Consider the following 14,938-nt stretch of genomic DNA (forward strand, 5'->3'; position numbering starts at 1 on the left):
GGCGTTGTCGGCCTTAATTAAGATGCAACTGGAATTTTCCAAGAGAAAATTGCACTGTTTGCGTGACTCTGCCTGAGTAGGGTCACTCAGGCTTTCTGTAATTGGGTTTCAATTGGCAATTTCAGAATCGTCTCCCCTCTTTTCTCCTTCGAAAGAGATATGTGCAGGTACCATAACAGAGACTTAAGAGAAACAGGAATGCCAGTGATTTCATATCATTTGAAAGGGAGAAGTGGAAAAAACAACTACAAACGTTGACTTTCTGGAAATGAAACAATATCAAAATACATCTGTGGAGGCAAAGGAATCAAGAATATTCCTCCTCCTGTCTGACCAGGGAGTCAGTGTGTGGGACTGTTTGCAGATCACCAGTGAGTAAATTAAAGTTGTGTGTGCCTTAACATTCCTTTTTGATTTCTTTGAATTTCTCAAAATGCAGAAATTTTTAATGGCCATGAGACACAAAGCATCTTAAGTAATAACTACCCTAAATAACTTCTGGAAGAGTCCACAGTCTTTTTCTTTTTTTTTTTTTGGACGTGCGTTAATGCCACGTCCAGTATTTTTTCTGTTTAAATACTTTTCTGTCAAATGTGAGGTATTTAGGTCTTAATCCAAACTGATGTTTTGCCTTATGCCAAATGGGCATCAAGTGCCTGACGTTAGTCCATGAGCCGCTAGGTGTTTAAAAGCTTTTGAGAATCTGGCTCTTGCTTATGGAGGAGCAGATGTCCTTTGGAAAAGGAGATTAAAAAGCAGTAATTTTTGACGTGCCTTTAACATATCTTTCTGCTGTTGGAAGCTTTTTAGTGTCTTCTGACATCAGATGCAATTAGCCTGATGTCTAAGAAGATCAATGAAAAAGTTTCTCAAAAGGGTGGAAGAAGAGGCAAATTGTCCACTCAGAAACCGATGCTTGAGAGTGCTGATGCCTGAGTCATGGGATCAAATCAAGGGCCTGGGGCAGGATTTTCCAGGATTAATACGTCTTTGGCCATGTAGTTACAAGAAAAAATGCTTCTAATTGTCCCAGCGTTGCTCTCGTCCACTGCATTGTGTCTTTGCGCTTGGGTCTTCTCCCTGCAGAGCACTCGTCACCTGGAGGCGCTCCCTGGGTGGCAGCGTGTGCAGGTGTGACCGCGAGCAGCAGCGCCCTGTGCACTGCTGTGCACAAAACCCGGGGGGTTTGGGTCTGTGTGAAATGCCAGGAAGGTGCCAGGAGGGTGTGCAGCCTTCCCGCGGTTTGGTCTGTGCTCAGCATCCCAGGGGCTCTCCAAGGCCCTCGCTGAGGTCAGCCTGACTGTGGTTATGGGAACGCCGTACGCACATGGATCTGTAAGGAGCTGCAAAGAGATGCTGTTTTTTGCAGAGATTTCTCTGTATCTAAACACAACAGAGGAAGGTAAGTCAAACCCCACACTTTTAGGCATTGTGCTCCAGATTGTGCCTGCTTGCCTTTTATTAGTGGTTAATGCTCGTTAGCCTCAGGAAAAGTTGTCAGTAGGAGGGCAGCTTTCCAGGCTGAGCTGCTTGCTTTACATTTTGCCTCCTAAGTTTGCTCAAAGCTCCCTGAAGTGCCCTGCCCGAGGTTGCTCCTGCACCAGCATCGCTCCCAGGGTGTTCTGGTGCAGGCTTACCGGAGTCCTTGTTGTAGTTCTCATCCCAGAGGAGTGTGAGTGGGCTGTGGGATCCCACTGCTCTCTTCTGCTGAGCAACTGTCCTGTGGGGTGCGTGGCTCTGCTGTGGCCACCGCAGCATAAGAAGGGCTGGTGTAGAAGGAGGGTGGTGGTACCTGAGAGCTCACTGTCATGGAAGTGTTCCCTGGGGTGCATGTCTTGAGGTCTGCATGGAAAAGTGAAGTCCCAGGGAATTAAAACATGGGTGTGAGCCGTGTCGTGAAGGTCCCTGTCCCTGGGGATGCTCCTGCTGCAGGAGCACCCCGTCGTCCAGCCTGAGCGGGCGTGCTGATGCCCAGCTACGTGTGTGGGTCCCACTCTGCCCTCGCCCAGCGTGGTGCTGCTCCCTGGTGGGTGCCCGCTGTCTGCACGAGCTGGAGCTGCCCTTCTGCCCTGCCAGCCAGGAGCTGCCCCACCAGCGTCGTGGGCAGGAATCAGGGGGCTGGGAGGTGCCGCAGAGCAGCCGTGCCCTCCGGGTGTGCTGCTAGCCGTGTAGCTGGCAGGGAGTTTGTGGTTTTTAAAGCTGGGGGGAGCAGTCGGTGGGGCTGTAGAAAAGTGGTGGTGAGCAGCACAGCGTCCCTGTGCATATGAGAGGTGCTTCTTCCTTCTCGCTCACGGTGCCAGCGCTGCCTGTCCCGTGGGCCTCGGGTCTCCTTGGGTCTTCTGGGGACAGCCCCGTTTGGGAAGGTGCCGGGGCCACTCGGAAGAGCTCGTCCTCATGCCGTGTCTCCTGTTTGTTTTTTCAGGGAGGAGAGCTTTTGTTCTGTAAGTTAAAAGTTCTGTAAGTTAAGTTAAAACATCATACTTGTTGTTTGATTTACTAGCTCGGAGCTTCCTAAAATTCCCTGCCTGCCGGTGTGAGCAGTTAAACCGTAAATGAGAGAATACCTGCCTTCTCTGCGGGGGCTGACCTGTGGAGCTGAGCAGAGGTGCTCGGAGTGCTTCAAAGACTTTTACTGTACGACTGTATCCTTAAGGGGATGCTCAAGTGGTCCTGCAACCGATTGTCATATGACCCAGGTTTTGTTTAAAATTCAGTCGTGCTGATCAGTCTTCTAAAGCCGTAAGCCTTGCTGTGTGGCCTTGGTCTAAAGTAAGCACTGGTTGACTAATCTAAGTTACTCGGGAAGTTTTATAGGAATTATCGGTGAAACAATGCCTTCTGAAAGATAAGCCCTCACTTGTTAAGCAATGACATAGCCCCCTGATTTTAAACCCCATCATCTTTTATACTTGGGCACATTGCTAAGCCTCATAATTAGTTAAATCTGCTCCTATAATCAAAAGCTATCCGCACACTCCACTGCTCTGTGACGGTTTCAAAGATTTACGTGATTAACTTGGCGGAGGCGGTGGGTGGCTAATTGGATAAGCTTTAATCTTCACACCACCAAAGCGAAACATGGGAAGATCAGAGGAAGTAGGAAGTTCTGCTGTGTTGTGTGGGAAGGTAGTTACCAAACATGTCAAAAAGATTATTGTAACGAGCAGACCTGTTGTCATGACCCAACCTACAAGAATAGGGCAGATTATTGGGGGGGGGGGAGGGAGAGAGAGTGCAAATTATTTCAAATTTGCTTGCCTTGGCTTTTTTGACAGGCAGAAATAGTTGTGTTCTTAGCGAGCAAAGAGCTTTATGTTCCTTTTGCTTTATTTAAGCAATTTTGTCAGGTGTTGTTAACCCTAGATTGTGTGTGCTTGTTAATTGCACTGCTGGACTGTGGCTGTAATGATCTTTGTCTTCAGAAGTGCAATGTGTTGTTACACTTGGCTCTGTGAACCTGAGACTAGAAGAGTAAGAGTGGGCTTAACCCTCCAAAGCGATGGAGAAATCTAGGTAATGTGTAAAATGGTATTTCAGAGTTTTCTTTAATTAAACCTGATCCTAGCTCGATAAATACCCGTGAGTTTTCATGGAGGCGCAGAGAACTGACGTGCAGAAATCCCCCAGCTCTTTGTTCCAGGTGCTGCCCATGAAAGCCGGGTGGTTGCTGGGACAGGAGGCAGTTTGGGGTCTGCTCCAGAGCGATGGCCCAGCACCATCAGGGTGGTTAAGAGAGATTTTGTGGTTAACAATAAGCACTTCGTAGTGTTGCAGGAACAAATGTCACTTATTTGGTTCTGACAAATCCATTGCTTTAAGATGAAATTAAGTGAATGCATTTAAAATTTAAAGTGAGAAGGAATTAGAGGTTCTCAAATTTAAATGGCTGTGAACACAACATGAAGTGTGTCTAATTTATGGATGGCCCAAAACTCATATGACAGAGATGATTTTTTTCCAGCAGTGTTGATTCATCACATGGCCAGGAGATGTCTCTAGTTCACCGTAATTCCTCAGGGATCTCCTAGGCACAAATCGTGGCTTTTGCTTAAATACCTTTGCTGTAAAACTTCGGTCACCCTTCTGCAGAGCTCTGCAGAAGAAACCTTGTATTAACAATATGCATTTAATTCTTCCCATCTGTACCGATACTTTTGTGACATGAACTTGCTTTGATACAGGGTTTTGATCACAAAATGATATCAAGCATATATTATTACCATATAGTGCTTCAGTCCATGCTGTGGAGAAGGGACCTGGACTTAATTAAAAATAAAATAAATAGGTCTCAGTGTAATAAAACACATCTTTGAGATTTTGGGAGAATTGCTTGAGAGGTACTAAAAATGCTGCCTGCTCTTGCTTTGTTTGTGAGAATGATTTGGTAAAGAAGAGGGTAAAGATAAAACTGAGAATAAAATGCAGAAATTAAAAAAGCAAAGCAGAGATTAATCCTGTTTCCATGCTGCTGTTGAGGATCCAGTCTCGTCAATGACTCTTACCCCAAATCAGATTTGCGGTTTTGGGTCCAAATGTCTCTCAGGCAATCATAAAACATTTATCTTGTAACAGAAACAAATGAGAAGCTGAAAGGAGGAAACCAGAGATCTGGTACAGAGAAAAATACTTAAATGGCATTTCACTCCGCTACAGAATGTAGGTGCTGTGGGCATGAAGAGCTTGTTTTCTGTTGTAACCGGGGAAGTGTCTGTGAGGTGAACACCCTCAAGTCATGAGTGCTTTAAAAGAAAACCTGTGCATCGATTACTTTTTCACGTTAAGTGTGTGTGTGCCTGTCTTCATGTTCATGGCAAACCAGCAGTGCAGGGAAAAGCTCTCTGCTTTGTGTCTGCATTAGCATACCGATCCTTGTACTGTTGGAAACTTTCAGGCTGTACCTCGCTGTTTTTAGAAGCTTGTGGCTCGATTGCAGAGCAAATACATGAAGAAAATGTTGATTTCCAGTAACTCTTTTTTTTTCTTTGTAACAGTTATGAATGCTACATGTTCTACATGCAAGCAGTGTACTTAATGTGAATAAATTATAGAATGTATGGCATGCATCTCACCATGTAGTTTAATTGTTTGGTGCAAAATTAATTCTCTTCTTGCTTTATTGCTTTCAGGCAGTGTTACGGAGCTTGCAGAATGCATTTGTTGTTGGAGATAAGTGGATTCTTTCTGGCTAATTTCTTCTATGATTGCAGAGAACGGTGTGGAGCGTGACAGATACTTGCAGTTCCATCTCTGCCAGCCAGTCTTGCATGCATGAATTAGAGTGTGTGGATTTTGTTTAAAACTTGAGAATTATTTAATGAAATTATTTTCAGATCTAGCCTAATGACTGGAGGGATCAAACGAGGCGTGACCAACCCGTGGCTCTTGGAAGAACCTGAGGAAACCAGAGGGCTTGGCTTTCACGATATCAGGCAGCAGCAGCGGAGGATCATAGAAGGTAAAAGAGTCCTTTTGTACGTTATGAGCATCACTAAGACTCTGTGAGAGCCCTTGTTAGAAAATCCATGCAATAACCGGCACTGAAGTTTTATTATCTGGAGCTGTCAAACATGGTACTTCCAGGTGGCTGTCTCCTGTGTTAGCAGGAGCCGTATTGTGCTTGCAGTGTTCTTAACTGGAAACATCTTCTCAAAGCAGCTTTTCAAAACTGTCTCCATTTGGATTGAAGTGAGTAATCTGTGCTGTGACAGGGGAGCACATAAACCACTGAAACAGTTAATTGTGTTTCTGAGCACATGAACTTGTAAGGTTTCTTTACAGTCAGATGTAAGTAATTCAATGATTGTCTTTTGTCTGCATTTTGGTGAAGTTGAGCGAGTAATTCCTGAGTATAGCTTGATTTAACCCTGGGCAGGTGAGATTTTCACAAGACTAATGTGATTTTGCCCGTAGTTATGGTTTAAGTTTGCAGTGGAGATCTCATTAATTGCACCGGCTGTAGTGGTATTGCTGCTGTGCTTCAAGCGAGGTATGTGTTCGATATATCGTAGAATTGGAATTAGGTAAGAATTAACTGACCTAAAAAGATTTTGGCCCTCAGCATTCATAAGGAATAGATTCCTTAACTTTAGCAGTGTTGGAAAGCTTCTGCCTGAGGATCCCAGGTGGGTAATGAGGTAATTCCTGTGTAATTAAAGTATTGGAAATGATCAAGTGAAATCAGTCTCCGGATAAGGCCCGCTCGAGTCTGCGTGTGAGCAAAGGTTAGAGCTACGGTTCAGGAGAATGGCACAAACTCTATTTGGATGCCCCAGGAGAAACCTCAAGCTCCAGTTTTGATTACATCCCAGATATCCCTTTGGGGAGGCTAAAAAAAGGCATTGGTGACAAGGCTTTCAGCTTGTTAAGGGAAACAAATGGGTTCTGATCATCCTGTATGGCTTTAGGCTCTCTGGCTGCAGCCAGCTGCCCTCTCACGCAGTCTCGCTCTGTGCAGCATCGCTGCTTTTCAGTCTGTCAGACCACTAACAGTCCTGCCTGCAGCACCTCTCCTTGTTTTGCTTCGTGACTTTGCTGGGCACGGAGAGCTGCACGTCATGGTTAAGGTGCTGGTAAAGGGCTGTGCAGCACCACCAAACTGCAAGAGCAGAGATAACGTGGGGCTTCCTAGAGGAGTGCCTGCAGAGCTGATGGGAGCACCTCAAACTTCAGCTGCCCCCGTTGTCCCCTCTGTCTCAGGCTCTTTTCCATGCGCTCTGTATCCTCTTGCAGCTTTAAAAATCTATTTGAATTCTTTGCTGCTTGCATCACCTGTTTGTCTTTTATTCATGTTAAAAGTTTCTTGGAAAATTTAAAAAGGCTAATCAGGGATCTGTATGTGTGTGCCAGAAAATCTCCTACATTTATGATTGAGTAACAGCTGGATGTCGAATTCTTGGATTTTTTGGGACCCTCAGCTAAATGTCCCAGCCAGAGCAGACAAATTAATTACCCATCATTCACATTATTTTAGAGTGTTGTTGCCATAAGGGTTCATTTTCATGTTGTGTTGATGTCTTTTTCTTAATACCTTTTAACTCTTAAAACACAGAGTAGATCTTTCTTCACTTCTGCATCTTTTGTGATACATTGCCTGGCTTACTGATTTTTTTTTCCACATAATTTCATGTAATTTCTGATGCAGAGCAAGATGCTGGACTTGACGCTCTTTCTTCAATCATATCCCGGCAAAAGCAAATGGGACAGGAAATTGGGAATGAGCTGGATGAACAGAATGGTAAGAACAAGAGCCACAGAGACTTATTTTTATGTAAGACCATTTCATTTCTTTTAGTCTTCACACAGTTGCATGCTTTTTCACCCACAAAGTAACAAGACAATACTGTAAAGGTTTCTGTAACAACGAATCCTGCAGATTCTATGCATTCATGAACTATTTATTTTGCCTTACTTGTGCATAAAGTTTGTAACACTTGGTATATTTTTATGAAAACCGTCTTTGGGAAAAAAAAGATTGGAGATCATTTTTACATAGTACAAAATTCATTTTATACTTGGATCTTCTGCATTTTTCAGTGATTCTATTCTAGTGACTTTTTTTTTTTTTTTAAATGGCAATCTTTTATTTGTTTGAGTTTCATTTGAACATCCTTGCTCTGTGTCTTTAGTTATTAGCTGAATGGAAAAATCTTGTGCCAGCAATTAAAGGAGAAGCATTACATTGTTTGCTACAAATAATTTGGCTTTTGAAGACTTCATGAACTGAAAGTAGGATCAAGTTAAGGGCAATATTGAAATAGAATAGTACCTATCTTCTTTAAACAGAGCCAGTACCCAAATGGTGGAATTGCTCTCCTGTTAAATGTGCTTTGTTATTCACTTAATTGTTTGCCTGACATCAACTGTCCCTAGGAGAGCAGCTCCTCTAGTCTTTCTGACTTTTTCATTTCTTGCAATATGGTAATAGTTCAATTAGAGCCTTGGAGCCCTGCCAGTCTTCTCCCTTGCACAAAGACTTGAGCCATATGGTTTATCTTTGGGTTGTGTTGTGCTTAACCACTGAGAAGGTAAATGTCCTTTTACTTGCTAATAAATGATACGCTTAAATCAGCTTCTCCCTGGACCTGTGTTTTTCCCTTGTATTTCTCGGCATGCCTGCTCGTAGCGAGGGGGTTCCCGAATTAACAATCACGTAACAGAAAGTGCTGCCTGGGAGCTCCGTTCCAACTGAGTGAAGTGAGGCTGCGGCTTTCTCGTGTTTGCCTTGTATACATGTTCTGGCTAAATCCAGGAGGGATGAGAAATGTCTAGAATATGTCATTGTTAATCTTAAGATTGTTAAGAAATGGTTTGCACAGCTGGGAGAAACTATGCTTAGTGCTCTTGTCATATTTTGATCCTCTGCCTCATCTGAGTAAAGACATTTTCAATTAGAAATCTCAGTTTCATAAGTTTCTTCTATTAACTGTTGTTTAAAAAGTCACATTAATTGTTTTTTTTTTTTCTCTAAATAGAAAACAGGTGGGAAGCATGAGTGTGTTTACTAATTCTTTGTGAAACCTTGGTTTCTCATCAGGAAAATATATAATCTGTGTCCCATTTCCCTCTCTTGGGGGTCGGGGGAGGTTCCCCAGATCCTTATGTTCTGGGACTCGGAAGGTTATGTGCATTGTACCATTGCATTTCTGCGTGACCGTACCAGGCTTTTTCTAGCAACGAAGCCTTGAAACGTCTCTGAAATTGGGAATGTATTTAACCCTCCTTTTCACAAATAGTGCAAATTATGCCAGTTTTGTTTGACTTGCTTGTCTTGCAGTTATTTACAAAGCCTAGAGTAAAATTCTTTGTTTTCGTATGAGCTCTTTTGGGACCTACAAGCAACTCTTTCTCAAAAGAAAAGCTTTCCCAAGTGCTGGGGGTAAAAAGTGGTGAGGATTGCCTGCTGCTGACTGCAGGCTAGGTTCTGAGGGCAGGGAAAATGGGAGTTGCCTGTGCTGCTCACTGCCCCACAATCATAAGAATAAAGCCTGCCTACCAGTCACGTAGAGTGCCTTGTTTACAGGTCTTTGGCACCCTGAAAACGTAGGGAAGCAGACTGACTTCTGCAGAGGGAGGGTCAGAGCACTGAGTGCTTGGCTTCTCTACTACCAAGCAAGTTGAACTTTCATGTTTTCTCTGACTTGGTGCAATTCTTTGTTTTTGTGGATATGGGGGATATGGTAGGGTGTTTCATGCCTCTGGCACGCTGGAAAAGCTGAAATCCCTAGCAATATTTTCCAACGTCTACTTTCCCTTTACGCATCTTATTTTGTGCCCTGTGCTTAATTGTCCGCAGACTTTTCTCAGGCACTTTGCCAATATTGTGTCACTATTACACTGTCAGGTTGATGAGCATAACTGCCCTGTAATTTCCCCTTGCTCGGAATCTCTTTCCTTCCTCGTGCTGAGTGATAATGGCATCGTCTGTATTGTGGCAAGGCAGGGGAAGTTCATCTTCATTAAGTGCTGCATCAATATTTCTTTTTATTTGAGTCAAATTTTCCATCAAACTGTGCTTCTGTGGGAAGCTCGACTTCCACATGGCTAACCTGCTTTGGACATTCCCACCTTCTGCAGCTAATTAGGTGCCTTTAGCTCATTCTGGCTTTGGAGCTAGAGCTTGTGATAAAATACAACTTAATTCAGAAGTAGCTGATGATGTCTGATAGTTAACGCAACACAGTTCAGAGCACTGGATAAGTGTAATTATTTTCCAGACAATGTGCTTTTTTCCTTCCCTAGCAGTTCAAGCTCTCTGTTCGCTGAGCTATTTGCACTTCCCAGTTCTTCAGGCTAGCCGGAGGCATTTTCCCGTGAGTGCCTGTTGGTGTAGCTGTGCATTTGCAGATTCTCCAGCCGCAGAAAGTAGTGGAGGCATCCAGATTAATTATGCAAAGTTTACTTCTTGAGTAGAGCTGGTACGTGTAAATTCTTTTGTGTTTGTTAAATGACTGAAAAATGATTAAACCTCGCTCTTAGAAGGGTTGTTACTTGGCAGTATCTATTTTTACTTCACTGGTGGGCTGACAGGCATGACAAGGAGTAATGCTCGAGGTTTGTAAGGGGGCATCTCAAGGCATCCTGGAAATGAGCCTCGTGGGGCAGCTGCTGCCATCCGGGGAAGTTTGGGTTCTGCAGAAGATTTGATCCCTCTCCTCGGGCAGGCTGAGGGACACATGGGGGACACAGCTTCCCCTGAGCCCACCTTTCAGCCGGTGGCTGAGCTGCCATCCCAGCCGCCAGGCACCGAGAGGGATTCCTCTGATGTGATGCCTCCAGCCTGCCTTATGCGCCCAGCTCAGGACGGAGCAGCCGTGCCCTGGAAAAGCCTGGTTTTTCCCCACTGATCATAAGTGAGCCTGGGCTTGGACGGAGGTGGTTGCTTTGCAGACATCTGCCCTGAGCAAATGAATCCTACCCTTTGATTTCACTGCGATGCTTCCAAGTTTTAATTGGAGTCTCATGTCATTCTTTACTCAGATTTTCATTATAGCTCTGTCCTTGAGATTTTATGGCTCTGCGCTAAGCTGAGGGTCCTTTTCAAACCTCCTGAGCGTAGTATTTTGCACTGATGAGCAAAGTAGAAGCAGGGTACCAGGAGACATTGTTTTTTTTCCAGCCTCGGGAGTCTGCTAGCAGTGGGAGAGATGGGGGATTAGCAAAAGAATTTTCCCATCGTTAATTCCGATTTTGGCCCCAGAAAACTTTCTGTATTCCTTTCATCTGTTACATGAAAAAAAAAAAAAAAGGGCAAGAAAATAGTGCAAATGTCCTCTGGCCCTGTTGATGAGGCAATCTAATCTAGTGCAATAATTTTGGAAGAATGCTTTCAGAAATTCTAAATGCTGTTTGTTTTACCCTTATAGAGATGTTGTTTTCTCATTGTGGCATTCTTGCTTGAGAATATACAACCCTTAATGATGAACGGTAAATACTGGTAGCTTGCAAAATTTGTAGTGTTTGGCATTTTTACCATATTACTCCCCATTTGGTATTCAAATGGGATTCTTTTGCTTCCTGCCCCTTTAAAACTTGTCAGAGCATAAATGTGTTCATAAATGGATGAGCTGCAAAAAAAAGACGACTGTTATGTCCTTTTGCTGGTCAAGGGAATGCTGTACACAGAGTGAATATTCAGGACGTTCTTAACCAAAATGGATCTGAAGTAAGTGAGCTGTCATAGTGGTGTTTAGATTACTCAGTTATGTAAGATTTTTAATTTCTCACCAGTCAAATTTCTAAAACCAACCAAAAAGCATTAGCTGTCTTTTTTTGTTTTTGTTTTTTTAATAGCTTTGCAGACAGGTTGCTGTGTCTTAGCGGGCAGCGTGCAAGCCTGAGGTGTACTCGGCTCAGCTGTCCCTGTGAAGCTGACACGGTGCTGTCCAAGCACAATCTGTTGACGCCACTCAAGCCCTGTTCTGGCGGTTGCTCCATGTACACGTACAGAAGTATTGTGAAATCAAAGAAAAGGAGTGAAAGTGTTCTTGGTGATGCAGTGGCTTGTTGAAAACAACTTCTACATCAGGGATCTGACATCAGGGATCTGATTTGTACCTCCTAGGGCAGTCTTCAATCACAAGTCCATTGCTTGTGGTGCAGAGAGCCCGCTTGGTATTTGTGAAATGCTCCTCCTAGAAATTCTTTTACATGGTGATTGCATAATCAAAATGAAAAAGGAACCCTGAAGTAGTTTCGCGTTTCTGTTTATTAAGAACATTTTGATATAATACAAACTAATTAGTATTGTATATGGAGTATGTGCGAGTTATGAGACTAAAACCGATAGAGCAGTGGATATATTACCTCATTGTTAGGATTACTTTGTAAATAAGAAATGATTAAAGATTAAATTTAAAATTTTTGAAAATGTTCATCTTGTCTAAACAGTTTTCATCAGATAGAGTACAATCCTACACCCTTTGACCTCCCATGCGAGGTGGCTCGAGTCTTCTGGTGTGGTTTTGAAGGTGTTCAGCATTCCTTGAGAAATGCTGAGCGCCAGCAGGTTCAGGTTCTTTAAAAGCCTCTGAAGAGAAGCATGTGTTTTTAATATTCAGATTTTAAATAACCATCCCTAGCTTGACTGACCTCATACAATCCAGATAGATTTTTATTTTGCTTCCTGTGCTTATTGTATAGAATAGAAATGACTTCAGTTTTATTGGGAAATGTTCTGTCTTTATTGCATGCTGTTTAGTTGGAGTTAACCCTTCTTAGGGGAAAAATTAACACGCATGTTAAACGTTGCCTTTTGTCATCAGTGATCTAAATAGGGGAATACTCAGTCTCAATATGAACACTCAGAAGTTAGGGAGTGCGAAAATTGAGGTTAGATGACACTCTCCTCGTGTGTATTTCTAGGCTTAAAACAATCACATTTTTTTCTGCAGGTCCTGTCTCACTTTGTGCATACGACTCGATCTCTCCTGGGTTGAATTGAATTTATGTAGTGATGAAAACTATTTGTCAAGTCTCTGCTCCACTTCTTCCAGGTGTGGGGAAATGTTTAGTGATTAAGGTAACAGTTGTAAAAGGTTTTTATGGCAACAGCAGCAGAACGCTGCCTTAGCACATAAAACCATCTCTGCTTCTGCTGGGAGCTCTGAGTGATGCTGGTTAACCCCTCCTAACCAAGCTTTCTTGAAAGTGATTTCCTCCTGGGTATCTGACCTAATGGTGTAGGGTCTGCAGAGGTTTTGACACTGGTGCTTCCCAGAAATCAGTGAGGATTGTGCCCTGGGTTTGATGAAGTACAGGGCAATACGAAGTACTGATCGGAAGGACAGGGGAGGTTTGCTTTGTATGTGCAGCTTTGTGAGAGGTTCAAAACCTTATTTACTGGACACCCAAAGTACACCTTAACTATTAATTTTCTTGTTTCCTTCTGAGTTGGGACTGGTGGTGTTTCATATCCCAAGGAAGCTGTCAAAATCAAAATACACTCATTTTTCCTGTCAAGAGGGTCGTTGGAGGGCCTACAAGGAAGATTTTAACTCTCCAGAGCAGAGTTTGAGCGGTGTGCAGCCCATAAGAGATGCAGCCTCGTGCTGGATGAGGAGGACAAAACAAAATACTCAGTATCTGCCAAAGAATTAAGCCCTGTCTGTGCTGCCTGCTGAAGGCAATGTGCAATTTTTTCAAGATGAAAAAAGGATCTACGCAAAACAGCATTATTTTATTTCCTAACCTTTTATGTACGTGACTTCGCTGCTTCAGTGTTTCCTGTGTTTGTGTAGATGTAAAATTCCCTGCCATTCTTAAACAGAAAACTGGCAAAACCTTAAAAGTGCAGTGTGGATCTGTCTCCAAACGTGGGTCAGCAGCCAGATGAGAACACCTACGCAGGGCCCTCTGCAGCGGAGGCTGACGGGGTAATTTTACCGGTGTTGGATGATGCGGAGCAGCATGGGAGGTGTGAGCTGTCTTGCCAGTGGGCTTCCCGGACAGTTGCTGACAGCAGCGTTAAGAATGAGGCGTAAGCGGCTTTGTGTTCCCTTTAAGGCTCTGGTAAGGTGGGTTTCCAGCAGCCAAACACTGCTGGGCGCTCTGGTGTGACAAACGGCCATTTGTAAGTATTGATGGGAGGAGAGATCTGCAGTGGCTCTCGCTTTTAAGAATCAGGTATGTCAAATAGGCTTGAATTCATTCTATGGAAGAGTGTTATGAGTAGGGGAAAAGAAGTAGACGTCAGTTTGACTTATGAGACAGAATCAAAACCATTCTTAAGACATTCTTGTAAGTCGTCCATGGCAGTGAGGGTTCAAATGAGTCATCTTCAATAGATGTGAAGTTGATTGGATAATTATACTCAGAGATTTAGGACTGGTGATTCATAATTGGATTAGAAGGCTGTGTTGAGTTGGGCTGCATAGGTCTTGCTGGTTCTGTTCAGCTCTTTCCTAAAGGACGCAGATGATGAAGTATGTAGCGTGCTTATTCAGCTCCCATGTAATACAAGAATGGGAAAGACTGCAGCTGCACTGGGAGTAGTGCTAGAATTCCTCCAAATGATCTTGACGAATTAGAGTGAAATTCAGTCAGGCTACCTGTAAAGGGTGACGCTTCTGTGAGGATTAATCTGATTCAAAATGAGCAACTAGTCCTTAGGGGAAGAACTTGGGGAGTGTAGTGTATGGGGTCACACCCTGAACGTGGCTGAGTAGTGTAATACTGTGGAAAGGGCCCTGTGCAAACCACTGCTGCCTGGACAATACGTGGTCCCGATCGCCTTGGCGCTGAGAAGGGGCAGCGTGCAGCTTGTCCCGCACTCTTCAAGGTAATGTGGACCAGGTGGGGATGGCGCCAAGGGCAGGCAAAAGCGTGACTTAAACACTGAGGTGTGACCCGCAGGAGAAGATGGGCTGCTGGGGTGGCTCTGCTTCAAGAGGCGAGGGCTGGGACAGGAGCGTGAGGTTCCTGCAGGCCGCTTGGAGCGCCGGGCCCATGGAGCAGGGGAGCCCGCCACCAGCAGCGAGGCGGTCGGCATCTGGAGGTTGCGCAATGTCTTTGAGGACATGTTTGTGCCTCACAGTGGCGTTGCTTGAGCCGAGTTAGAGCAGGAGATGGACCAGACAACTTCTCACTGTCTGCTGTGACCTCCTCCAGCTTTTCCTTTCCCGCCTCTTTTTGCTGCAGCTTGGCTTCCTTCAGACTTGTTCTCCTGCTTTATTGAGCCGGTCTTTAATCTCCCCTTCTGAATGTCTCATCCTCGCTTTTGAAACCACCCTTCAGTATTCCAGCGCTCTTGCTCAACTGGTTCCCCTTCTGGGTCCTGTTCCGCCTCCCTCTAACTTGTGCTAATGGGAAGGCATTGGGGTACTGCGGCTCCTGAGGCCACTGGAGAGTCTGAACGTGGAGAAAACGGCATTGTTCCGAAATGGCTGAGAAGTTTTGGCTAAAACTGTAATATATTCTTTTTTAAAAATTCATCTGGAAGCAG

General features: G+C 44.1%; 1 protein-coding gene across 1 annotated transcript in view; it reads left to right on the forward strand.

Annotated features, from left to right (window-relative positions):
• STX8 (syntaxin 8) overlaps window positions 1-14,938 on the forward strand; it is a 96,516-nt gene that overhangs the window by 7,708 nt on the left and 73,870 nt on the right. Inside the window, exons 5-6 of the mRNA XM_084298234.1 lie at window positions 5,331-5,455; window positions 7,142-7,234. Coding sequence (XP_084154360.1) covers window positions 5,331-5,455; window positions 7,142-7,234 — 218 coding nt within the window. The remainder of the gene's footprint in view (window positions 1-5,330; window positions 5,456-7,141; window positions 7,235-14,938) is intronic.

This window comes from Netta rufina (genome assembly GCF_964035555.1).
Source record: "Netta rufina genome assembly, chromosome: 19".
Classification (NCBI taxonomy): domain Eukaryota; kingdom Metazoa; phylum Chordata; class Aves; order Anseriformes; family Anatidae; genus Netta; species Netta rufina.